This window comes from Musca vetustissima, unplaced genomic scaffold, assembly GCF_032173495.1.
Source record: "Musca vetustissima isolate MV318-11 ecotype Yass unplaced genomic scaffold, APGP_CSIRO_Mvet_v1 utg2274, whole genome shotgun sequence".
NCBI lineage: Eukaryota > Metazoa > Arthropoda > Insecta > Diptera > Muscidae > Musca > Musca vetustissima.
Genome location: NW_026879689.1, coordinates 204,087 through 229,643, shown reverse-complemented (window position 1 = coordinate 229,643; position 25,557 = coordinate 204,087). Strand labels below are relative to the sequence as shown.

The 25,557-nt window shown below is 33.3% G+C and overlaps 9 protein-coding genes across 9 annotated transcripts; 5 read left to right on the top strand and 4 right to left on the bottom strand.

Moving 5' to 3' along the window:
• The first annotated feature begins 354 nt into the window (after window positions 1-354).
• On the top strand, window positions 355-1,612 carry LOC133324768 (adenosine 3'-phospho 5'-phosphosulfate transporter 2-like). Its single transcript, XM_061533608.1, has 3 exons — window positions 355-1,153; window positions 1,212-1,393; window positions 1,456-1,612. The coding sequence occupies exons 1-3, from the start codon at window positions 359-361 to the stop codon at window positions 1,610-1,612; spliced, it is 1,134 nt and encodes a 377-aa protein (XP_061389592.1). The 5' UTR covers window positions 355-358.
• A 149-nt stretch (window positions 1,613-1,761) lies between these two features.
• On the bottom strand, window positions 1,762-2,327 carry LOC133324767 (ribonuclease P/MRP protein subunit POP5). The gene is made up of 3 exons (XM_061533607.1): window positions 2,308-2,327; window positions 2,007-2,247; window positions 1,762-1,938 (listed from the first exon to the last, which is right to left on the bottom strand). Exons 1-3 carry the CDS (start codon window positions 2,325-2,327, stop codon window positions 1,762-1,764), a joined length of 438 nt encoding a protein of 145 aa, XP_061389591.1.
• Window positions 2,328-2,344: 17 nt separating this feature from the next.
• LOC133324766 (adenosine 3'-phospho 5'-phosphosulfate transporter 2-like) lies at window positions 2,345-3,232 on the top strand (the record flags this gene model as incomplete). The annotated part of the gene is made up of 3 exons (XM_061533606.1): window positions 2,345-2,764; window positions 2,823-3,004; window positions 3,064-3,232. Coding segments are annotated over 3 exons (759 nt in total), but the record flags the coding sequence as incomplete, so codon positions are not given.
• Window positions 3,233-3,363: 131 nt separating this feature from the next.
• LOC133324774 (ribonuclease P/MRP protein subunit POP5-like) lies at window positions 3,364-3,932 on the bottom strand. The gene is made up of 3 exons (XM_061533613.1): window positions 3,913-3,932; window positions 3,612-3,852; window positions 3,364-3,543 (listed from the first exon to the last, which is right to left on the bottom strand). The coding sequence occupies exons 1-3, from the start codon at window positions 3,930-3,932 to the stop codon at window positions 3,367-3,369; spliced, it is 438 nt and encodes a 145-aa protein (XP_061389597.1). The 3' UTR covers window positions 3,364-3,366.
• Window positions 3,933-7,504: 3,572 nt separating this feature from the next.
• On the top strand, window positions 7,505-9,736 carry LOC133324752 (vacuolar protein sorting-associated protein 33B). Its single transcript, XM_061533592.1, has 3 exons — window positions 7,505-7,665; window positions 7,730-8,063; window positions 8,198-9,736. The coding sequence occupies exons 1-3, from the start codon at window positions 7,505-7,507 to the stop codon at window positions 9,734-9,736; spliced, it is 2,034 nt and encodes a 677-aa protein (XP_061389576.1).
• A 4,413-nt stretch (window positions 9,737-14,149) lies between these two features.
• LOC133324765 (FGGY carbohydrate kinase domain-containing protein) lies at window positions 14,150-18,439 on the top strand. Its single transcript, XM_061533605.1, has 5 exons — window positions 14,150-14,339; window positions 16,362-17,224; window positions 17,730-17,880; window positions 17,939-18,013; window positions 18,083-18,439. The coding sequence occupies exons 1-5, from the start codon at window positions 14,157-14,159 to the stop codon at window positions 18,437-18,439; spliced, it is 1,629 nt and encodes a 542-aa protein (XP_061389589.1). The 5' UTR covers window positions 14,150-14,156.
• A 237-nt stretch (window positions 18,440-18,676) lies between these two features.
• Window positions 18,677-20,336, bottom strand: LOC133324764 (mitochondrial E3 ubiquitin protein ligase 1). The gene is made up of 4 exons (XM_061533603.1): window positions 20,232-20,336; window positions 19,994-20,163; window positions 19,311-19,932; window positions 18,677-18,796 (listed from the first exon to the last, which is right to left on the bottom strand). Exons 1-4 carry the CDS (start codon window positions 20,334-20,336, stop codon window positions 18,677-18,679), a joined length of 1,017 nt encoding a protein of 338 aa, XP_061389587.1.
• A 1,271-nt stretch (window positions 20,337-21,607) lies between these two features.
• On the top strand, window positions 21,608-23,191 carry LOC133324763 (tRNA-dihydrouridine(16/17) synthase [NAD(P)(+)]-like). The gene has a single exon (XM_061533602.1). It carries the CDS (start codon window positions 21,608-21,610, stop codon window positions 23,189-23,191), a length of 1,584 nt encoding a protein of 527 aa, XP_061389586.1.
• An 882-nt stretch (window positions 23,192-24,073) lies between these two features.
• Window positions 24,074-25,330, bottom strand: LOC133324762 (serine hydrolase-like protein). Its single transcript, XM_061533601.1, has 2 exons — window positions 25,301-25,330; window positions 24,074-25,012 (listed from the first exon to the last, which is right to left on the bottom strand). The coding sequence occupies exons 1-2, from the start codon at window positions 25,328-25,330 to the stop codon at window positions 24,074-24,076; spliced, it is 969 nt and encodes a 322-aa protein (XP_061389585.1).
• Between the last annotated feature and the right edge of the window lie 227 nt (window positions 25,331-25,557).

Here is a 25,557-nt window from a genome sequence, read left to right as displayed (position 1 = left end):
GGAGAGTAGAGGGAATAATGTTAAATGAAAGAAAGAAATGTACACATTATGTAAAAATGTAATAATCCTAAAAGTTATAAAAAAAAATATTTATTTTTATTGTTTTGACAGCGGTCGTCCGTTGTTACCGATGGGTCCGCTTTACTCTTGCCTTGAGCAAGAGTGAAATGGTAATTGCTGAACCCTATTCCCATCAGACCGGCGCAATAACAATTGTAAACAATCTCTGTTGACGTTTACACTTCACTTTGTATGACGTTCATCCATCCTCTCGAGTTGAATTTGATCTGTGATAAAAAAATCCGCAAGATATGTGTAATATTTTAGAAAAGGAATCATAAAGCCAAGCACTTATACAATGAGTAACCCCAACGTAATACAAATAAGCGGCCAATATTCCAATGGCAGTGAAGGCCAACAACGAAAATCTTCTATTGACGAAGATCCTCCGGAAATGAGAATATTATGTTTTGAATTAACAAATTACAATAAGACAACCCAATTCCTTCTAAGTTGTGCCGGAGTTTTTGTTCTATATTTACTCTATGGATATTTGCAAGAATTAATTTTCACAGAAGAGGAATTCAAATCGTATGGATGGTTCCTAACACTAATTCAGTTCGGTTATTATATATGTTTTGGAGTAATCGAACGCCATGTAGAAGCTAGACGTAGTGGTATGCCCGCTACGCAAAGAAAAATACCAATGAGAACTTACGTCATTCTCGCTACCTTAACTCTGGGTACAATGGGCCTTTCAAACTCCAGTTTGGGTTATCTCAATTATCCCACACAAGTTATTTTTAAGTGCTGTAAATTAATACCGGTAATGATCGGTAGCATTCTGATACAAGGAAAACGTTACGGGCCTTTAGATTTCGCAGCAGCCTTGGCGATGTGTATTGGTTTGGCATGGTTTACGTTGGCCGATTCCCAGGTGTCACCGAATTTCAATTTGTTTGGTGTTGCAATGATATCGGGAGCCTTGCTGTGTGATGCCGCCATTGGCAATGTACAGGAAAAGGCAATGCGAGAACATAAAGCAGCAAGTAGTGAAATTGTATTGTATTCATATGGATTGGGTTTCATATATTTGTTTGTCATTATGATGGTAACGGGTAATTTCTTTAGTGACTTTGCCTTCTGTTTGCAGGTGAGTAGAACATTATATACGCGAAAAAAATGAATAATCCACAATTGTTTCATTACAGCACTCCAAAGAAGCATTCTTCTATGGATTTTTGTTCAGTCTTTCTGGATATTTGGGAATTCATTTTGTATTGGCACTGGTAAAAAGTAGTGGAGCTCCTATTGCTGCCACTGTAACAACAGCCCGTAAAGCTGTCACAATTGCAATTTCCTTTATATTCTTTAGTAAACCCTTTACCATACAGTAAGTAGTTATAATATTCTCAAATATGGCACCTTTTTTAAATCGCGTTTTTTTCTTTACAGATATGTTTGGTCCGGTCTTATTGTTGTTCTGGGAATTTATCTAAATGTTTATAGTAAGAAACATAAATTGACGCTAAACGATATTAAACATAAAATTAAGCACATTACCTTCAATGGACGAACGTCAATATCGCGTAAATATTTAGTCGAAGTTTAACGACATAAAATAGTAGATAATTACGACTCAATTTTATACCAAATTGTAACAATTATTTTAGTGTAGACTATTGTGTTTAAGTATAGCTATATTTACAATTAAAAAATATATATATACTACAATAAATCAATTTAAAATTCTTAACGTTTCTAACTTATATCGAACTCCATGACTCTTTTGATCATTTCCTGTCGTTCTTTGGCTGAAACAACTTGTCCAACCATGCGATCCAAATATGTTTGCTGATGTTTAATAATAAATTTATTACATTGCATTATAGTTGCGCCAGTATAAATAGTATTGAACTTAGCAGGGACATCACCAACCTAAAATAATAAATGAGAGTTATTAGGAACAAATAACAATTTGATCTGCTGCTACACTGCATACTCACACTTGTGAGTAGTGGTAATATACTGGTAACAAATCTATAAGCATGATGTGAACATCTTAGTATTGCTATTTTCGTTCTTTCATTACAGTACTTAACACGAAAGCCATGCTCCAATAGTCCGACACCATACACACCGTAATATTTTTCTACATGGGACAGTACACACTTGGCCAACACTTGTTCTTTGAGATACAGCACGTTGAGATTTGTGTTCTTGGGAATAATCCGAACTACGATATATCTGAAAGTAAATGATATATTATTTTTAAATGTATCCTAGGTTTTTAATTTATATATTTACCTATTTTTAACGCGAACCATTTTCCTTCTTCGTTTTTTTAACTCTGGGTACAATGGGCCTTTCAAACTCCAGTTTGGGTTATCTCAATTATCCCACACAAGTTATTTTTAAGTGCTGTAAATTAATACCGGTAATGATCGGTAGCATTCTGATACAAGGAAAACGTTACGGGCCTTTAGATTTCGCAGCAGCCTTGGCGATGTGTATTGGTTTGGCATGGTTTACGTTGGCCGATTCCCAGGTGTCACCGAATTTCAATTTGTTTGGTGTTGCAATGATATCGGGAGCCTTGCTGTGTGATGCCGCCATTGGCAATGTACAGGAAAAGGCAATGCGAGAACATAAAGCAGCAAGTAGTGAAATTGTATTGTATTCATATGGATTGGGTTTCATATATTTGTTTGTCATTATGATGGTAACGGGTAATTTCTTTAGTGACTTTGCCTTCTGTTTGCAGGTGAGTAGAACATTATATACGCGAAAAAAATAAATAATCCACAATTGTTTTATTACAGCACTCCAAAGAAGCATTCTTCTATGGATTTTTGTTCAGTCTTTCTGGATATTTGGGAATTCATTTTGTATTGGCACTGGTAAAAAGTAGTGGAGCTCCTATTGCTGCCACTGTAACAACAGCCCGTAAAGCTGTCACAATTGCAATTTCCTTTATATTCTTTAGTAAACCCTTTACCATACAGTAAGTAGTTATAATATTCTCAAATATGGCACCTTTTTTAAATCGCGTTTTTTTTACAGATATGTTTGGTCCGGTCTTATTGTTGTTCTGGGAATTTATCTAAATGTTTATAGTAAGAAACATAAATTGACGCTAAACGATATTAAACATAAAATTAAGCACATTACCTTCAATGGACGAACGTCAATATCGCGTAAATATTTAGTCGAAGTTTAACGACATAAAATAGTAGATAATTACGACTCAATTTTATACCAAATTGTAACAATTATTTTAGTATAGACTATTGTGTTTAAGTATAGCTATATTTACAATAAAAAATATATATACTACAATAAATCAATTCAAAATTCTTAACGTTTCTAACTTATATCGAACTCCATGACTCTTTTGATCATTTCCTGTCGTTCTTTGGCTGAAACAACTTGTCCAACCATGCGATCCAAATATGTTTGCTGATGTTTAATAATAAATTTATTACATTGCATTATAGTTGCGCCAGTATAAATAGTATTGAACTTAGCAGGGACATCACCAACCTAAAATATTAAATGAGAGTTATTAGGAACAAATAACAATTTGATCTGCTGCTACACTGCATACTCACACTTGTGAGTAGTGGTAATATACTGGTAACAAATCTATAAGCATGATGTGAACATCTTAGTATTGCTATTTTCGTTCTTTCATTACAGTACTTAACACGAAAGCCATGCTCCAATAGTCCGACACCATATACACCGTAATATTTTTCTACATGGGACAGTACACACTTGGCCAACACTTGTTCTTTGAGATACAGCACGTTGAGATTTGTGTTCTTGGGAATAATCCGAACTACGATATATCTGAAAGTAAATGATATATTATTTTTAAATGTATCCTAGGTTTTTAATTTATATATTTACCTATTTTTAACGCGAACCATTTTCCTTCTTCTAGAGTTGGGTAGTTCCGGAACGAACTAGTTCATTGGAACTATTCCGAGAAAGGAACGAACGGAACTAGTTCCAGTTCTTTAATTAATATAATTCCTTTCTCTGATCCAGTTCCTTTTTTGAACTATTTGAAGCAAAGGAACTGTATGGAGCAAAGGAACTATATGGAGTAAAGGAACAATATGTACCAAAGGAACTTTATGAAAAAAAGGAAAACAAAAAGAACGATAAAAGAGAGAGAGAGAGAGAGATTCAAAAGAACAGTGGGAAGCCTCCAAGACTCCAGCCTTCATAAAATTCGCTTGTTAATCGTCGTTCTGCCAAGACTCAAGCGACGTCGTACGCAAACCTTCGCCAACAAATGGTCTGTTCCAGTACTTTTTATACCCTCCACCATAGTATGGAGGGTATATTAATTTTGTCATTCCGTTTGTAACTCATCGAAATATTCATTTCCGACCCTATAAAGTATATATATATATATTCTTGATCTGGGTAAAATTCTAAGACGATCTAGCCATGTCCGTCCGTCTGTTGTAATCACACTATCTTCTGAAGGAATTGAGATAGGGTGCTGAAATTTTGCATAGGGTTGTCTTTTGTCTGCAGGCAGGTCAAGTTCGAAGATGGGATATATCGGTCCACGTTTAGGCATAGCTCCCATATAAGGGTACCCCCCAATTTTCGGTATTTTGGGGTTCTTGAGCGCTTTTTTCAAGCGAATTTGTAGTAAATGTATCCACAAAAAATTATAAATATAGGTCCACTTTTTCTTGTAGCCCCCATATAACGGTACCTCCTAATTTTCAGTATTTTTTGGGTTTTTATCGTATTTTTCACCGAATTGGCTGTAATTTAGTATTTTGAGTTCTTAGCAGGTACCAAATCTCTCCACAAAAAAATTTAAATATAGGTCAATTTTTTCGGATATCCCCCATATAAGGGTACCCCCCAATTTCGGTATTTTGGGGTTCTTGAGCGTGCTTTTCAACCGAATTCGCTGCAATTTTGTACATTGGGTTCATATTGCACTATTTAAAATTATAAATATCGGTCCACTTTTTCATTTCAAATACCTGTCAGTATACCTGTGGTGGAGGGTATCCAAAGTTCGGCCCGGCCGAACTTAACGCTTTTTCACTTGTTTAATAGTAAAGCTAGTAAAAGGGAAACATTTCAAGTCTCAGAGTACAAAATAATTTGAAAAGTTCGGGAACGCAAATCTAGTAAATATGCCAAAATTAGATGGCAATACTTCAAAATCAACATAACAAAAAGTTTACAAAGAGAAAGCCATTTTGTTTTGTGCTCTCTTAAATTTGATTCAATGCTTTACCAGTTTTATGGGTTCAGGAACGGTTTTCGAGTAAAAAGTTGCAAAACTTGTAAAATTAGTAGATTCTTTTAGGTTTTGGAACGGAGCTAAAATAAAAACGACGACTGAAAAAATTGAAAAAAGTTCCACCTGCTAACGAATGGGAGAAGAAGACAAAATGGCCGATGAAGATGAACTCAAAATGGTATAACCGAAAGTTTACGAATGAGGTGGGATAGAGACTAAATGGAAACCGTGTTGTTTACGAATGAGGTTTAGGCAAATTTATGATTAGGGATAAGTAAATCGACTTTCGATTAATCGACTTTTTGTATTGAAAAGTCTAATGCCATGTACAGACGAGCGTTGTTCCCTCTCTCATTCTTAATTATGAAGTAATTACATAGTTCAAAGGAACTACATTAAGGAACTAGTTCCTTTTTAAAAAAGAAACGAGAATGATCGATCCGCTACGTGTACTAGATTGCCCAACTCTACCTTCTTCGTTTTGTTTAAAATGTGGGGGCCAAAGCATAAATGCAAATTAACACAAAAACGTTCCGACATTAAATGGTTTAGACGCTGTCAGTTGAACAGGTGATAAGACTATCACAATGGGACGTATACTAAGAATTTAATTGCTATTTTTATAAATTAATTTACAACAAAAATGTAATTAAAATATATTATGTATTTCAAAAAGAATGTATGGAATAAAACTACAGTGAACTATCGATAATGTCAACTCTCAAACTGACATTAAAGTATTTAATAAATCAGGGACTTAGCGGTAAATAAGTTTGTATAATCGAAAATGTGAACCAATTCTAAAATATGTCATTAATTAGTTCACAGTATCGTGAGTTCACTGTATGTGACAACACATAATTCATTCAGTGGTCAGCACAAAAATGACTGAACTTTTGGAATACTTCTAAACACATACGCTACGAAGTTCCAAAATCTCAAATTTTTCCTTGGTTGTTTATAAATGAATTTTCTATGCATAACCGAGATTGGCATTTGTCAAATAAAATCTCAGTCAACGATTTTACATAAATCGTAATTTATTTGAAATATATTCCAAGAAAATGTCAACTTAACCGACGATTAAATGGCGATTTGTGATAAAGCACGCTCAGTGTAAATGCGCCTTTTGTTCTTTCATTTGAATTGACATTTCCTTTGTGTATATGTCCATAACTCTGATCGATGTAAATTTGAAATTAGGTTCGTTCGTTTACTTTCTCAGTAATATTTACTCAGTAAGAATTTGCAGAGAGTAAATACGAATTTTTCCTTCTCAAGAGAGAAAACTGCAAAAAGTAAACGAAGAACATCCAGTAAAAAAATTGTTTCGACACAGATGATTAAAACAACAAACAAATTGGCGCAAACTAAAAAACAGCATTTTTATTAGAAAAAAGGATAACAAGCGGAAAATTGATGTTGTTTGTTCCCCCACAAACATTTAAAAGGGTTGCAATTGATATGGGGGTGGACATAACCGATGGTGTTCCAGACATGTTAGGGATGCACACTTTTTTGCTTGGATTTGGAACCTAAAAATCGTTCGCCAATTACTCTTGTATTACCTTATTTTTAAATACTTCATCCATTCATCCATTTTGGTATTTAATGATACAAAATCAAAATAAAATTCACAAAACAATCAATTTTCTTGAGAACAATTTTTTGTTTGTTTACAAAACATAACAAAACAGCTGATTAAATATCAGCTGATGGTACATACAAGAAAATTCTTACTGAGTAAATTTCAGTAACACAACTGTCAAATCTGCTCTCTCAATTCACTCTCTTTTACTGGACTTTTAGGTAAACGAACAACATTTTGTAATAATTTGTACAAATTCGTACAAATTATTGAGTAAACGAACGAACCTATTATTGTACCATGATTTCCTTCCATACGTTTTTCGTAACTTTCGATCCATCTCAGCTCAACATTTTCCATCACTGTCGAATATTACGAATGAATAAGAAAACAAAAATACGAGTAACAACAAACACCTTTCGCTTTTATTCTTTCGTTCTAAACAAAATTTTTGTTGTTTTGTTTTTGCTTTTTTCATTCATATTTATCGATGATTTTCCTTCTTCTCATTGTACGTAATAACGTAATTGTCACCGTCAGCTATTCCCAACAAAAATTATATTTTCGCCTTTCTTTGAAGTAGAACCCACAAACACTTCTGGAGAAACTGCATAAATGTGACATCAGACAAGATGCAGTCGTCATCATTGGATAAGAAATTGCAAGGTTTTCAGTTAATAGCTCAGGAGAAATTACAGGCTATTCTCTGTTCCATTCCTGGCAAAAAAGACTTGATTATTGAACCTAATCTTATTAAACCCTTAGAACATATTTGTGCAGCATCGTGGTTAAAGTAAGTACTGGAATTCATAATCATAATTGTTTATATTAATTTAATCCAAAATCCCAATTTTTAGACTGAAGGGCATACAGCGTATTTTCAAATTAGATTCCAACAATGCAATTACACGTTCCTCCGACCAAGTTCAATTGTATATGATCCGCAGTGACCTGAACCTATTTTATCGTATAATGGATCAAATTAAATTGATCAGAAGCACAGAGGCACAATCATCAATGTCAGATGATGCATCATTCAAATATTATCATATAATTTGTGTACCTTCATGTTTTGGATATTTTGTTCGGTTGTTGGAACACGAAGGTCTGTACGGTGTTGTCGGTCTTCATAGATTTAGCTGGGATTTTATTTATTTGGACGAAGGATTACTAAGCATGGAAGTGCAAAATGTAAGTAGTATTTTCTTTTTTTTAATTAGATTGAATCGTATAGTTTTCTGAATCATTTTCATTTAACTTATAGCAGGAGCATATTTATAAAAAACTTAATATTAAAAAAAAAAAATCAACTCTCTATTTTTAAGGTTTTCTCTACAGCTTTTATGCGTTCGGATTGTTCTCTAATACCCACAATTAGTCACAGCTTACGTGTACTACACCTACTGTGTGGACGACCAAATATTATTTTGACCTATGGTGCTCATTCGGAAAACATTTTGAAGATGTTAAACAATTTGGGTTCACTACCAAAAAAATCGAATGATAATAACGAGCCGGATTTCTCAACCATGTTAATAATCGATCGTGACAAAGATTTCGCTTCGCCTCTATTGACACCTGCCATATATTCCGGTCTCCTATTAGAAGTGTTTAACAGTAATGCGGGCATGCTTGAATTAGATCTAAACAAAAACAAGATCTTACAAGAAAAATTATCAATATTCTCGATACCACCATCTAAAAGGGATAAAGAGGCGAAACCGAATAAAAACGATCAAAAGAATATTAAACCAACAACGATACGATTGAGCGGTATGCATGATGAAATTTATGCCGAAAATCGTTACAAACATTTTGCCGCTGCAAGTAGTCAAATACGTCAACAGGCCAAATCAATTAGCATGGAATTACAAAAACTCAACAATATGAAATTGGACGAAATGCATGATTATGTTAATCGTAAATTGCCCAAAATTACAGAAATGAAAACGAAGTTATTGCGACACCTAAATGCCAGTGAAAAAGTTATCGAAATGCTTGGTTCTAATTATCGCCGAGTTCAGTCATTAGAGGAGGATATTTTAAACAATGTATCACGTAAGAAAATACTGGGAGATATTGATGAATTGCTGACAACAGATGGACATAAATATAATATTTTACGACTATTGTGTCTACTGCATGTATGCGCTGGCATTACATCCGATGAACTATCTCAATTCATAAGAAATTATTGTAATTATTTTGGCTTGAAATATTTAGTGGTGTTTCAAAATCTATCACAAATAGGTTTGTTGCCAACTCCCGGAGAGGAGACTGCAAATATATTGTCTACACCACTAAATAAAAAGGCAACAAAACTCCTCTCCAATATACCCCTTAATATACCCAAATTTCAACAAACCCAGTTTCAAGCCAATGCAAATCGATTAAAACTAATGGTCTCCACGGCTGGTGCGGAAGAAATGGATAATATATCAATGGGTTCATCATCTTCGGCTTCGATTTCAACAACAGGGTCGACCACAATGTCAAACACCACGGCTTGTCCGAGTTATGTCTTCAATCGTCTTTATATACCATTGGTGGCGCAACTGTGTTCATTTCTATTGAAATCATCGAATGTTGAGGAATTAGTTACCAAACTATCAATGATTGAGCAAATTCAAATTAATGGCCAGTCCATAAAATCGTATAGTCAAAGTGTAAAACAGGGAAACGCCAAAGATTTACCATTGAAAAATCGCAATATTTTTGTATATTTGGTAGGTGGCATTACGTATGCGGAAATTGCAGCATGTAATCTAATATCGAAGTTAACGGAATCTCAGGTGTTTGTTGCATCGGATTGTATATTATCTGGCAGTGAACTGATAGCCGGAGCATTCAATGGATCTGTATGAAATGTACATATAATACATTTATAATCATATAACCATGGTGGATTTAAAGAAGCGCACATGTTTACATCTCACAAATACAATAAGAAAATTTTTATTTTTTTGCAATTTGTTAATGAATGATATTTGCTACAAATTATATAAATGTAATAATATAAATTCAAGGAAGAATAATTATTATAAAATTATTTTTATAAAATAAACATTTTTTGCATACGAAATATATATTTACAAAAGTTTTATTAAAATCCGCTTCTATTAGCAAAACCTTGAAACATACATACAGGAAATGTCGATATTAATATAAATGTTTGTTACTTCCATTCCGGAGGTATTTTACACCTCGAGCTGGAGGGTATTACAAGTAAAAGAAATTGTTATTTTGTAATTATAGTATTACAATTATGAAACGTGAACGTGAGGTCGTAAAATACTGAAAGACTTAAACGGCATATACATTAGAACTTTTTACCGGGTTAACCTGCTTCATGAGGTTTTATTTGACATAAATGCAAAGGAATTGACTATTGAAACCCACTGGGTTAACGAAATCCTGTTAAATGTAAACGTACTATTAAAATATAATATATTTAGCAAGGGAGTTTCCGAACCATAGACCTAAAAAACTCCTAAAACTGGTTATGTTATATGAAAGCTATAACAAAACAATAAATTTTAAATACATTTCTTTTGGAAGTATAGACATGTGCACTAATACATATTTAAAATATATTAAACCTTTTTTGAGGTATGTATATGTGATTTAAATGAGATCACGCAAAGTATAGTAAATGTACATATACATATGACATAGAACATACTCTGAATTTGTGATAAGCTGCATACCTATTAGATTTTTGTTTTGATATACGAGGGAGGTTTAGATATTCAAGAGAAAGTAAAAAGGTATTCAGCATTATTTTGGATATTCACATTCTCTCCTTAATTTGAATGATTAGGGAGAAGCAAAAAATGGGAGATTCAAAAATTGCTAAATCATTTATATTTATAAATATTTTGAAGTTCCCTGCCTGTAAACATAAACATATTTTGTTTAATTTATTGAAAATATGCCAATCGAAATACATAAGATTACAACGTTACCTAAAATCCAACTTCCCCACTATGGCAGAATGATTTGTACGGCCGTATTACCCAAATACGTCGAATCCATTTCTCTTAGCGAACTAAACAAAATCGCAAAATAAAATTAAGAAATTATAAAATAGGTTCAAATATTTCATATTCTTATTGAAAAAAAATTATATTTCTTTATGTTTTCAACAAAAGAAAAAAAAACAAAACTACGTTCTGTCATAGTTGAATTTTTTCCACTTTGAAAATTCGTACGTCGACGTAATTCGGTAACATTCATATAAACACATGTGTTCTACTATTGTGGTGAAAAACGTCGAACGAGCTAGTTGAATTTTAAGTAAGGCTGTCTAATGGAATTTATTTTTCATGTTACAGCCTTAAACCGCATGTACACTAGAACTTTTTCACCGGGTTAACCGACCGACCAACTGGGTTAATGAAATCTGGTTAAATGTAAACGTACTATTACCTAAAATTCGACTAGCTCGTTCGACGTTTTTCACCACAAAAGTAGAACACATGTATATATATATGAATGTTACCGAAATACGTCGAGCGTACAAAATTTCAAGTTGAAAATTTTCAACTTTGACAGAACGATTTTTTTGTATTTTTCTTTTGTTGAAAATAAAAACAAAACATTCAGAAAATATGAAATTTCGAATGTGAACATAAAATATTTGAATTAATTTAATAAATGTTCAACTTTGTTTTGCGGATTGTATTATTTGCTTGAATATATGGATTCGACGTATTTGGGTATTACGGCCGTACACAACATTTTACAAAAGTGGGGAAGTTGAATTTTTCTGCACGCCCCGTCGAATTATAGGTAACGTTGTTATTTAAAATTGATAAATGAGTTCCAAATTAAAAAGGGTTGCCATCATCAAATTCTCAAATGAGACTACCTTCTGTAATTATGCTACGTAATTTCTAAATTGTATGTCTCCAAATTCTTAAAGTGGCCAATTATTTTATGATATGCTCCACCTCCTTTATTTCGTCCTTCAAATCATGCATACGATAAATTAGAAATAAAAAGTATTTTTTTTAGCTTTATGTTCTTGAGCATGCAACGTTATCAATAGGATTTCTAATGGCATTATATTTTTGTTTTTAGGTTAAAAATATTCATACAACCATTTAAATTATTCAAAATTGTCATAGAATAAGTATTATTTAGATATGTTTCATAAAAATATTTAATACTTATATTTTAGTAGTTAGTAGTTCGCACAAAATGTCAACACATTCTCCCACTTCCTGTAATCCAGAATAACTAATTTTTCCCCAAAGCGGATTTTTTTCGCTTTCGAACTTGATTCATAATAAGAGAAAAGTAAAAAGGGATAAATTCGCTGGGAGTTTTGGTTCGGAATGACTTTAAAGGGAAGAGTTAACAAATTCACGGTGGATTGATGTCCATAATAAAGCTGTATATGATAAAGAAATTTCTATTTGGAAATCTGTTAACCTATATAAGCATCGTACTGTATTTATAGTGTAATGGAAAAACTATGATCCATAATTCCTTGACAACCCTATAAAGTATTGTATTTTATGATTTTTTTTATTATTATTATTTATAATTTATACTACTATTATTAAGTTTATAATAAATTATTAATTATAAAAATATATTGTACACAATAATATTTCTATCCATGCAAAATAAGTTCAAGCTCCATAATTATATATTAAAAGCAATAGATATAAAAAATTGGAATTGGAACTACCCCGAATTAACTTACAAAAATATTAATGTAAATATTAAGAAATTAGTCCTGATTTATATTAGGCGAGTTTACTTGCGGCAATTTTTATCGTTCTCTTTTGAACTTGCTTCATTCGTCTATACAAGGCAATTCGATTTCAAAAATATATTTATTTTTTTTTGACAATGTTATGGATTGGTATTTTAAATTACTGACACTACAAACAAAAATCACAAAACGAATTGCCAGAAAATTGTCGGTACGAGCAATTTTTTTCAAGTTCTATTCCCCTTGCCCCTCTCTCCATCAAACAAAGACTTGCCGCAATTAAACTCGCCTAATATAAATTGGGACTTACAGAAATTCGTATTCAAAATTTTACTCATTTAAAAAATTAAATGTCAAACAAAAGGCAATAAAAACGGCTTACACTCTGAAATAGAACTTACTTAGTAAATGTTCCTGTTAAATTATCCAGACACAACTATTAGTTGTGCACCTTTAGCCAATATCCATATTAAGAAATTACAGATTGCTCAAAACAAATTATTAAAACAGATATTTAGCATGCCCTGCACTATTCCACCCAAAGATTGCAAAGACCAACTTGAAAAATCTAGAATCCATTATGTTGGACGATGTATATATTCGTGCTATCCCTATATCAATGAAATCGTTTCATAAATGCGTTTTACAAACCACCACATCTAGTCATTCAGTCATCATAAGGTTTATTATTAATTTATTTATTATAGTATTAACATTGTAGTAAATACAATGCTAATAATAAAGGTATCTAGCACTGACTACAATGACCATCAGCTAAATCGGTTGAGAAGTCTTAATGATTTTATATTAAATAGTAATTTAAGGATTAATTTCGCTTCATTAAACGTATTTTTTTTATAAAAATTTAATATATTTTATATATAATTTCATTTTTAAACAATATTAAATTCCTGTATCTTTTAGACTTTTATTGCTTCAATTCATACTATTCTATTCTACATTGTCATTATCAAACATCCCTCGAACGTTTACAGACAAGATCTACTCTCTGAAGAGAACGAACAAATGTTGTTTTTTGTTGTTTATTAAGTTTAAGATGGTATTGAAAACGAGAGTCAAAAACAATCGACTTGAAACGCGAATTTCAAACAAAAAACTGCAAACGAGATACGCATTCATCCAAACACACAAAAAAACATTTACTAAATACCTACTTGACTTTGAACCAATAACAAAGTGGACTAAACATTACCCATGCACTAATCACAAGCAATAGAAGGTAGATTTTCCCTCCACCAATTAGTACGGGCAATTAGAAAAGAAAACAGTTGATGAACCTCGTCGTTGGTGCAGCGTAACATTTTACAACGTTGATAAGATAATAATTCAAGAAGAGCACTGAGTCAAATTCTAACCTTGATTGTTGGTTCTCTCGAATGTAAATTTGTTTCCCCATATTAATTGTCTCAACCGCCGCAAGTTTAAATTGCAATTTGAAGTGGAGGTGATAAGATTCTACTACAACGGTTCGATCAGTTTACGGAAAGCGTTTTCCATTGACTGTCAAGCGTACGGGATTGCTCGCACACCATACCAAAATGCCAAAAATCTACTTTGTGGGGGTCGATGTGGGCACATCATCAGCTCGAGCTGCACTGATAACATCAGATGGCAAAGTTCTAAAACAGGCTGTACGAAATATACGTATTTGGAATCCAGAACATGAACACTTCGAACAATCGTCTGATGATATCTGGAATGCTGTTTGTTATTGTGTTAAGGTAGGTGGTGTGAGATATGTTCATGGCGATGTATATAGGTGTATTATGGTATAGTAAGTACATACGTACACGAGAGAACGAATCGGAGTTTTAAAGAGACAGAGAATAACAGTGATTCGATAAGAGACAAATGTTAGCATTTTTATCTCAATAGCTCATTGATATCGGTATTAAATGTTTGAAGATTAGGGTTGGCAATGGAGGATATACATTCATTTTTATAGTTTAAATACTTAAATTTATAAAAACAAAGAAGAACTATTCTAATTATCACTAAATTACATGTCTGAGGTGATTTTTTTTTTGTAAAGGTCTTTTCAGATTTTTCGCTCTATTAAAAAGGGCACATCTTTAGGCATTTAAAGGGATACGGTTGATCTCGTACGAAAATGCAATAATAAAATTTTTATATAGCTATACAAATTATATAAGAATATAGAATATATATTCTCTACGTTCGACTTATTATTTATTTTTGGTAGTGTTTGGCGGATTATTTGTTGTTTTTATAAAAAACAACTAACAAAACTATTTAATAGCGGAGAAAGTATGACATTGTCCCCCAAAGGGTAAGACAGGGAAGACTATAGCTTCGGATCTCGCCACTGATCCTCAACAGTTCCCTTAGTTTTTTGTTAGAATATTCTTCCAAGAAGCTATTAATGCCTTCTTTACAAAAAAAAAAAAAAAATTCTTGTAACAAATCGAAGTTCTTACTTACTTTACACCTCCTCAATGAAAAGTTCGTTGGTGCCTGACTTAGTGACATTTGGGTATGAAAAGTTTTTTGTAAAAAGCTATAAATAACATCTGGGGAGAATATCCCTATGTTTACCTTGGATATAACGAACTAATTTGCTAGGTACCTACGAGTTCGCTATAATCGGACTTATACTTTTGTAATCAGCTTCCTTCCAATTTATTAGTGAAAATTTTCGCCCAAAATATTAACACATTCTCCCACTTCCTGTAATCCAGAATAACTAATATTTCGGATTTTTTTTCGCTTTCGAGCTTGATTCAGAGTAAGGGGAATGTGAAAATGCGAAAAAACGCTGCGAGTTCTTGTCCAGAATAACTTTAAAGGAAAGAGCGAACAAATTCACTCTGAATTGATGTCAAGAATAAGGTTGTATATGATAAAAATGGACTATTCGGACTATTATAGTGTAATGGAAAACCAATGATCCATAAAGGGATTTTTTTTCTTTCCTCAAAAAAATATATAGAATGTAAAAAAAAACTGAAAATAAAAATGTTGACCAAAGTAAAAAAAAAAACATTGATTTATTTTATGAATTATATTCCTTGATATCCCTAAAAGGAAAATTCAAGTGCCTGTTTGTTCGATATTTGGTAACATTTGTTGTCACTGCAAAAGAAACCAGTGACAGCTAAAAGTAATTCTAAACATCCATAAAAGGATTAAGATCACATTAAGGGAATCCCTCATTCTCGACTTTATAATACGAAATTATAGCTATTCAAGAATGTCTTAAAAAGTTTCAAGTGAAGATTTCAAAAGTTCTAAAAAATATATCGGCAATAAGTACATATTTTACAATTTTACAAGAGAGAAAAAAACAGCCAGCGACATGTGATAAATTGGACTTAGACAAATGTGATAATTGCAGATTTTTTATTAAATCGATGTATTTTTACTTTTTAATCAAGTCTGTATCAAAGTCTAAATTTCTAGAAAAAGTGGACTGATTAACTTTTCACGTTAAGCCAGATGGATTTTTGGATTCGTGTTTTTCTCGAAACTACTCAATCGGTTCAAAATTTGAACCCGTTATTCTCTACGTACATAGCTAAAGTAAGGACTTGGATAAATACAATCTATAAGGATCTTCCTTATTTTTTATTTGTTTTGTAGTCTTGCTTTAAAAATAAAGTTTTTACTAATCGTTAGTTCAAATAGCAATTGAAAATTTAATTCAAATTAAGTTTAATTATTCAACTTTTATGCTCACATTATTTATATACATATTTAAAACATTCGTTATTTTTTAATTTTAGAATGTTATCAGCGATGTTGGCAAAGAAGAAATAGTTGCAATTTCATTTGACGCCACATGTTCTCTGGTAATTTTGGGTGAAAATGGTGAACCTCTCTCTGTGAGTAAAACTCTTAATAAGGAACAAAATGTTATCTTATGGATGGACCATCGAGCTCACCAAGAAACTGATCATATCAATGCTACCAAACATGATCTATTGAAATATGTTGGCGGTCAAGTTTCCCTAGAAATGGAATTGCCAAAATTACTATGGCTTAAAAATAATTGTTATCTCTCGACCTGGTCAAAACTTTGGAGAGCTTTTGATTTACCCGATTTTCTAACATGGCGTAGTACTGGCTGCGATACCAGGTCATTGTGTTCAGTGGTCTGCAAATGGAATTATGATGCCGAGAATATGCAATGGAATCGGGAATTTTTCCACCAAATCGGTTTGGATGATCTACTGGAAAATGATGCAGAAATTATTGGTAGCATTGTAAAGGAACCTGGCACACCGGTTGGTAAAGGTTTAAGTGAACAGGCGGCCACAGAATTGAATTTATTGCCCGGTACAGTTGTGGGTACATCACTAATTGACGCCCATGCTGGTGCCTTGGGTATGTTTGGATGTCGTTCCAACGAATACAATTGTGAATTGCAGGGAAAACTAGCATTGATTTGTGGCACTTCGACATGCCACATGAGTTTAACACGTGATCCGTGTTTGGCTACCGGCATTTGGGGACCATATCGTAGTGCCATTATACCAGGTTATTATTTAAATGAAGGCGGTCAAAGTGCAGCAGGGTTGCTTTTGGATCATGTAATCAAGACGCATCCTCAATATATGCATATTAAAATGAAGCTTAGCGAAAATGAGTGAGTACAATACTACAACAGTAAGTGAAGGCTATAATGGGACAGAGACGGGCGTTTGACAATCTACATAATTACCCATGAACTTGAACCCTTGGTATTCGTCTACACACATTAATATAATTTCCACAAAATACCTTAATATTTTAATATTAATTACAATTGGTCTGTTTCGTACATCGAAAACCATTTCGCTTAATAGGAGGTGTTGCAATCCATGTTCAATTCAAATTTTTCATACTGACTCTAATTTTAGATTTTTTTAAATTTTTACTCGCGATTAAATGTTTGACTGCAGAAACCTCTTTGCCGAAATTGACAAGATATATAGATCCACGTTTAGGTTTAACCGCAGAATAGGGTATGATTTAGCTGATGTAATGCTCGTTTTGTCCCACAAAAATAGACTGTCTTTCTTTATTTCGAATGTTTTCTTAAGTTTAATATTTTTAAACTTAAAGCCATTTCCATCTGGTATTTCCACCAAATAATACTGCTATAATTTTAGGCACATATACACTTATCTGAATCGCAAATTGAAACAGATAGCCAAGGAAAAAGGATTGGATGATCCATGTTATTTGACAAAAGATTTACATGTTTGGCCAGATTTTCATGGAAATCGTTCACCAATAGCTGATCCAAATTTAAGGGGAATGGTTTGTAAATGCAATATGAAGGTGTACAGGGCTATTTAACAACCTTTTTAAATTCTAGATTTCAGGTCTTAACATGAATGTAGATGAAGAATCCCTGGCTATACTATACTTGGCTTTTGTACAATCTTTAGCTGTAAGTATTTATTGAAATTTGCGAATACTTTCAGCGCCGAAATATTATAAATATATGTATATTTTTCAGTATGGCACTCGCCACATTATCGACAATCTACTTAAGCACAATCGTGTTCCCTTCCACACCCTATTGTTTTGTGGTGGACTTGCCAAAAATGCGCTGTATGTTCAAAATCATGCGGATATTTGTCAACTTCCCGCTCTTATACCCGATGAACAAGAAATGGTTTTGGTCGGTTCGGCAATGTTGGGTGCTTGTGCTGCCAAGGTTTATGATGGTTTGGAAGCAGCCTCTGATGCAATGGGCGGCAATGGTAAAATGTTAATACCACAATTTGGCACAAAAGATTATCACGAGCGTAAATATCAAGTATTTCTGGAAATGTTAAAGGATCAACGTAAATACAAAGATTTAATGATGTAGCTTGGGAACTACTCGAAAATTATTTAAATTGCATTTATTCGTCTCTATAAAAAAAAAAAACAAGAAACACGCACATACATTATTTATAAGCTAAACTGTTTGTATGTAGATTTTGCTATTACATTTTGTATTGAGTTGTATCTTTTATTTTGTTCTATATACAATTGATGTTTTTTATAAATAAATTGAGAATTATTATCATATTTTTGGGCGATTTAATTTTGTGTCTAAAAGTATTCACGATATGAATGCAGCAGCTCGTGTATTAATTTTTCCACGACATACAGGACATGTCATTTTGATTTTTTCGGAACAGTCTTCACAGATACAGACATGACCACAGGGTAGTATAATAACCTGAAATGAAAATGCAATATTAATTTGGAAGGCTATGTGAATAAATAAAAATAAGAAAATTAAGTTAAGAACCGATCACGGATAATTCGTAAAATATTACCAGATGTAGTCTATGTGTCTCTGGACTTAACAAATTCACCTACTGAGATATTTTATTTTTTTATTTGAATAGTAAAGTGTATTCTCTTCACGTACTTGCAAATTATTTATTTTAATCCGAACCTCTACGTCTTCACATTAAAGTCAACATTGGCTTAGTGTGGTTTTCAAACAGATATGGGCATTTGGGAGCGCATCTCTCGGGTAGTATGCACTTCTACAAACAAATATGTAAATCGATGTAACCAGGGCCCTAGGACTACTTGTGATAAATATTTCAATATACCGCACCTATCAACCTTCAACATACAATTTAACTTTTAATATTGTATCGAAATGCTAACAATAACAAAGCTTAAATATATATATATATATATATTTGATCATATTCAATCATCATACTATCCACACTAACCTCTTTTGGATTTATGTTACATACAACACACAGCTGATCTTGTGATAAATGTGCTGGTCTAGATTTTGCCCGTCGTTCTTTTCGCTCCTTTTCCAATGTTTCACGAATACGTCTTTCGTCTCGTTCCTGTTTCTTTTTCAAATAAATCTTTCGGCCAACAACACCTATCAGCACAGCACCAATTGTACCGCATACCAGAATTTTAAAGAGCATCGAATTTTTTGCCTCTTCTAATTTTTTGATTAATGTCGACTTTGTTGCGGTTGTCAAGAATAGTGGACCCAATGGTGATGGTTGCAAGCGTAATGTTTTGCCATCTGTTTCCAGTTCACCAATAGCAGTTATAAAACTACCATCACGAAGTACCTCTTCGGTAGTTTGTAAACCCTTTTGGCGTACACCCGAAAAGAAACCAAATATATGATCAAAGAAATGCAAGGATGATGGTTCATAATTATCATAGACTACATCCAAATCAAGGACAGCAGCAGATAGGGCATCAACAACTTCGACGCCAGCATCATTGTTGCGCAATTCGAAAGGCATTTCATTTGAGGCAACATGTATGAGTTTTCGTTGTTCTGACCAAAATCCGGCGAAACCACGAGCCACACGATGTTCGCTGTAAAAGATTGAATAAATAATCCTCAATTGTTTTCAAATCCATTGAAATAATGACTTACTTTAGTTTTATGACCTGTAATACTCCTGTTACGGAAGGTGACATTACGCTTCGCATGGGTACACCAATTGGTGTAACAATTCCCCTGACCACGGCATAGGGGACCTTACTGTCATTCTGATTGGCTACATAATCTTTAAGGTTTTTATCAATAGTTAATTGCGGGGCACCCTGCAAAGGATAATTGTAAGCAGAATGTATGTATATATACATATATATGTTCCGTCAACTTTCCTTACCTTTAATAACTGTACATTCTTCTTATAACTAATGTATTCCTTAACGCACAAACCCAATATGAGCAAATCTACTCCAAGAGCAACACCTTCATGTATGAATTCCATTTTTTAATTAAAAAATATTAATATTACAAATGATCCCTATAATAATTTTTTTCCCAACAACACTGATGACACATCAGCTGTGAGGGTTTGTTTACATATAAATTGACATTTGACATGACTAGAGTGAGAGTTGCCAATTTAACTCAAAAACAAAGGAGGGAATTACACACCAAAAACACTGGAACCCAATAATGCTTATATACAATTAAAAGATCTGTTTATCGACATCAATATCATTTTTATTTTTCCAAATATCCAAAAGATTTGTTTTTCAAAGGAAAACAAATAAATTTATAAAAGTATGTGCGTGTAGGCGGCTTGTCAGTCTTGTTTCCATCCGTAGTCTTCTTTACCTCCAAATGCTCTTAATTTATAAATCCCAATGTCTCCTCTCAATTCGTTTCTTGTCCTTAGTTGTTTGTTCTTTATTTCTAAATGTTTCCAATTTCTATTTGGAAATATATTTATTTTTCACGGAAATTTAAAAACAACAAATTGTTGTGACATTTAATGTTACCATCACCTGGTTTGATACGGTTACCTTCTTAATATACCTTGTTCCAGACGAACGTGTTAAAAACTTTATTTTCATTTCAATTAAAATTGAATATATTTCAATTTGTTTTGAATTTATTGACATTATTGACAAAACAATACACACACATACACAATTGGTATGTTCCCGTACTGCAAGAATCTACTACTTTTTACTACGATAACGAAATTTTCTTTATGTTATCGAAGAAAATAGTAAAATCTAGTAGATTCTTGCAGTACGGGAACAAACCAAATATATGTATTTTGATTTGATGGAACAAGCCACCTTGAGAAAAAATTGTAATCAGTTGGTTGCTGTGCCCTACCTTGTAATTATTATACCATGGTACACCCCAGATAGTGGTACAATTATATAATTGTGTAATATATAGGATCTAAAGGAACTGGGTGAACAAGAGCGAAAAGGGACGTTATTGCCGATAGAGTATGGACCTAATGTAAAAGATTTTTCTCTCTCAGATTACAAAAATCTCCTATGACTAGGATTCAAATTTTTGACTTATGGTCAAATCCCCAGCATATGATTTAAAAGATAATTGGCAACTCTATTTAGCGTAACACGTTTGTTTTTATTTTTTAATATTAGAGATTTCTGTTGTGGCGACATAGCGGCCAAATAACACCTTAAGGGTATAATATTCACGACAGAAGAACTTAAAGTAAAAAAAAAACATTTATTTCATACAATCAGCGTTCCTTCAATCCTGTAAGACATGACTGAAACGGATGGCACCTCAACATCTACCACTAAGTATCCGAAACTTGGTGGCTATGAGTTCTATCACAAAGTGCTAAAGTCTCCAAAGTTTGTCGTTGCTCCAATGGTGGACCAAAGTGAATTGGCATGGCGTATGATGTGCCGGAAATACAAAGCAGATCTTTGTTATTCGCCCATGTTCCACAGCAATTTATTTGCCAATGATGTGAAATATCGCAAAGATGCCCTGCAAACATGTCCAGAAGATAGACCGCTTATTATACAGTTCTGTGGCAATGATCCCTCTACTCTACTAGAAGCAGCGACATTGGCTCAGGATTATTGTGATGCTGTCGATATTAATTTAGGTTGCCCTCAGGCTATAGCTAAACGTGGTCATTATGGTGCTTTTCTGCAAGAGGAATGGGAATTGCTGGCTGAGATTGTGAGAACGCTGCATGTCAATCTTAAGGTTCCGATTACATGTAAAATCCGTATATTCGAAGACAGAGAGAAAACCATTCGCTATGCACAAATGCTGGAGAAGGCTGGTTGCCAACTGCTCACGGTACATGGACGGACAAGGGAACAAAAAGGTCCTCTAACGGGTGTAGCAGATTGGTCGTATATCCGCGAGGTTAGAGAAAATATTAAAATTCCCATGTTTGCCAACGGGAATATACTGGGTTTGGAGGACATCCACCGATGTATTGAGGAAACTGGAGTGGATGGTGTAATGACGGCCGAAGGTAACCTACACAACCCCGCTCTATTTACTGGTATGCAAGCAAAGTCATGGGAAATGGCTAGTGAATATTTGGACTATGTCGAAAAGTATCCGTGCCCTATTTCATTTATTCGTGGACATTGTTTCAAGATATTCCATCATTTAATGAATTTAAGACCCAACAGCGATTTACGAGAGGAACTTGCGGTAGCAAATAGTTTAGACAAATTTCGTGTCGTTGTAAAAAAGGTGCAATCCAAATATGAGCCCTATCACGAAGGCTTACAATTGTATGAAGAAGAAGAAGTGGATCCAAGTGTGGTACAAGAGGAGTTAGGCTATAATTTGGCACTTCCGCCCTGGTTATGTCAGCCATATATAAGAGTTCCACCTGAAATGCATAAGCAAATTCTGGCAGAGAAAGCCCGTTTGGCTGAAGATCCAAATCGTGAAAAGCGACAATATTTTGACAATGAAGGTCAGGAGATATCACGAAAACGTATGAAAAAACTCAGACGTCGTATGCGCCGACCCAATAAACCCGAAGGTCGGCACGAACGTAATTTGGAAAATTGTAGTGATTGCACAAATCCTATGGGTTCGAAATGTGAATATCAACTTTGTCGTATTTGCTGTAGAGAGAAATGCTATAGTGAAGATATGGATTGTCGCGGCCATGGAATTTTAATAAAATCACGAAGAGCTAAGGCCAAATTATTTGAAGAATCAAAAAATGATTCGGGCGTTGCTGATGAAGCTGAAGACGAATCGGATAAAAGTATGAAAGATAGTAATGACAATGGTACGGCACAACATGAAAAAGGAGAAATTAGCAATGAATCAAATAAATTAAACGAACAATTAAGCAGATGATCCTCGCATTAGAGAGCAGTAGACAATTAGAATATCTAGATAATTACATAGATTTTTTATGTATTATTAAAGGACTGGTACATTATGTGTCTAGATAAAACTGAATTAAACGAGTAAATATTACGGACAATCTTTACATTTAGTGTAGTTTTCATTTAAAATAAAAAGGGGTTACATTTGAATGGATTTTATCATATACATACATTTTCTCAGCCAACTGGCATAGAAAATTTGGTTTAAATTTTATTTAGTAACAATTATACATATAACAATAAAGTTATATACAAAATAACAATTTTGACTGTGTTCAGACACATTTACATTTTTTTATAATCATGGTACAATTATAAAAGGTAACAGCAAATCCCAGCTGATTTGATTCCAACGTAATACTAGTGTCAATATGAATTTGACAAGTTTTTAAAAAAAGTTTTTAAAAATCACCCAACAGGAAAATTGGGAACGGATACAATTTGAAATTGTTCTTTATTAAATGTGCTCCCGTATTCAATTTACTCAATCTGCCTGCTGGGAAAGTTTGAGGAAGCAAATCTTTCTTCAAGGAATAACTCGCTATTCCCAGCATTTTCATATGTGTTACACATATATATGGCAATGGCTCAATTATAGGAAAGATGTGGAAGCGATAGAAATATAAATTTGATAGCTTTTCATTCATGTTTTTCAATTTTTATTTTGAGGATTCGAAAATATTTCATTTTCAAAATAAAAATAATTTGATGATAATTTGTTTGTTTGTTTACATTTTTCTGTCAAGTGAGTTGACACTAGTAGAACTTACAACAACAAATTTCCATGTGGTTGTTGTATCGTTTTTTGTACAACAACACTTGCTGTCACCTTCTATTATTATACCATGTTTTATAATTTAGATTTAATTACTTTAGATGCTTCATTATCGTGCTTTTGTAAAAACCCAATGATTATTTGTGCCACTGGCTTGGCATTGTTCAAATGTAGATGATGTGTCCCCTTTGGATACATATAACTTTCAAAACAATGATTATTTTTCGACATATATTCATCTAGTTCGGTCGTTTTAGCACTAACATTCGTTGACTCTCCGCCTTTGATTACCAAATATGGTATCGCTTTCTGGCAAATGCGTTTGGCCATTTCCAAAGCCATTCCTGTATTGGGATTAAATTCTGACAAATATTTAACACGGCCATCTCGCGAAAAATAATATTTGTCTGGATATAATTCGGATTTTGTTATATTTCGTTCTAATATATATTTACAATTTTCCAAATCAACGGATTTTTGTGAGCCTTCATACAGAAGTTGTTCACATTCTTTGAATGTATAGCTTGGTGGTTCTGAAGCATCAGAGTTGTTTAGCAGCCGTTCATTATCGATGATTGCCTTTTCCGTTACATGGGCTAGTAAAGTTGGCACAACATCTGTGGGCCAATATACATTTTTAATTATATCCAAACTAATGACCATATCGACTCGATTCGGATAGAGTGCAGCAAAATGAAAGGCGATTGATCCACCCATAGAATGACCCATTAAGCTTACTTTCTTCCATTTGTATATTTGCATAAGACGTAAAATTACACGAACATACTCAGTGTTGTGATAAAGTATTCCTGGCGGCAAATGACTAGAATGTCCATGACCGGGTAAATCAATGCATAATAGGCTACGATATGGTGCTATCAACGGCGCCAATTTGGCAAATGTTCCACAGTTATCTTGCCATCCATGTAATGCTATAATAGGTCTTTCATTTTGATCGCCATACCATCTGCCTGATATATGACCCCATGGAACTTGTATACGCACTTCGCTGCACTGTAATATTTTTGGGAAATAAGATTAAAGGCAGGTACATTGCTATTATATTCAAAGATAAGCAAATCAAATTTGATAAGAGCAGATTATTGGTGCAAATCGAAATATTATACAGCGATCATAAGAATCTTGTAGAACAAATATGCAAAATAAAAAAATATGCATACATATTTGGAGTTCAATATGAACTCCAAACGATAATACCTAAAAAGTGCACGGATTTAACACTATTTAATCAATTTTAACAACGACCTTTGTAACTGGTTCAACACCAATTTGTATACTTACGGTAATCGACACATCCGGTATTTGATCCATGCTCCGCTACTACTACCTTCGAATGTTGAAATTATAAATAATACTACTGCTAATGAACAGAAAATATAAACAAATAACCATATTTTGTAAACAATATGACAGTGCTGCCAAATTTTTTAAAGAGCAGTACCACAAATCGTTAGTAACAGTCGGTAGGAAATTGATATTGTATCCGTTTTAAGCAATTAGCATAATTTCAATTTGAAAGAATATCAGATTCTCATTCA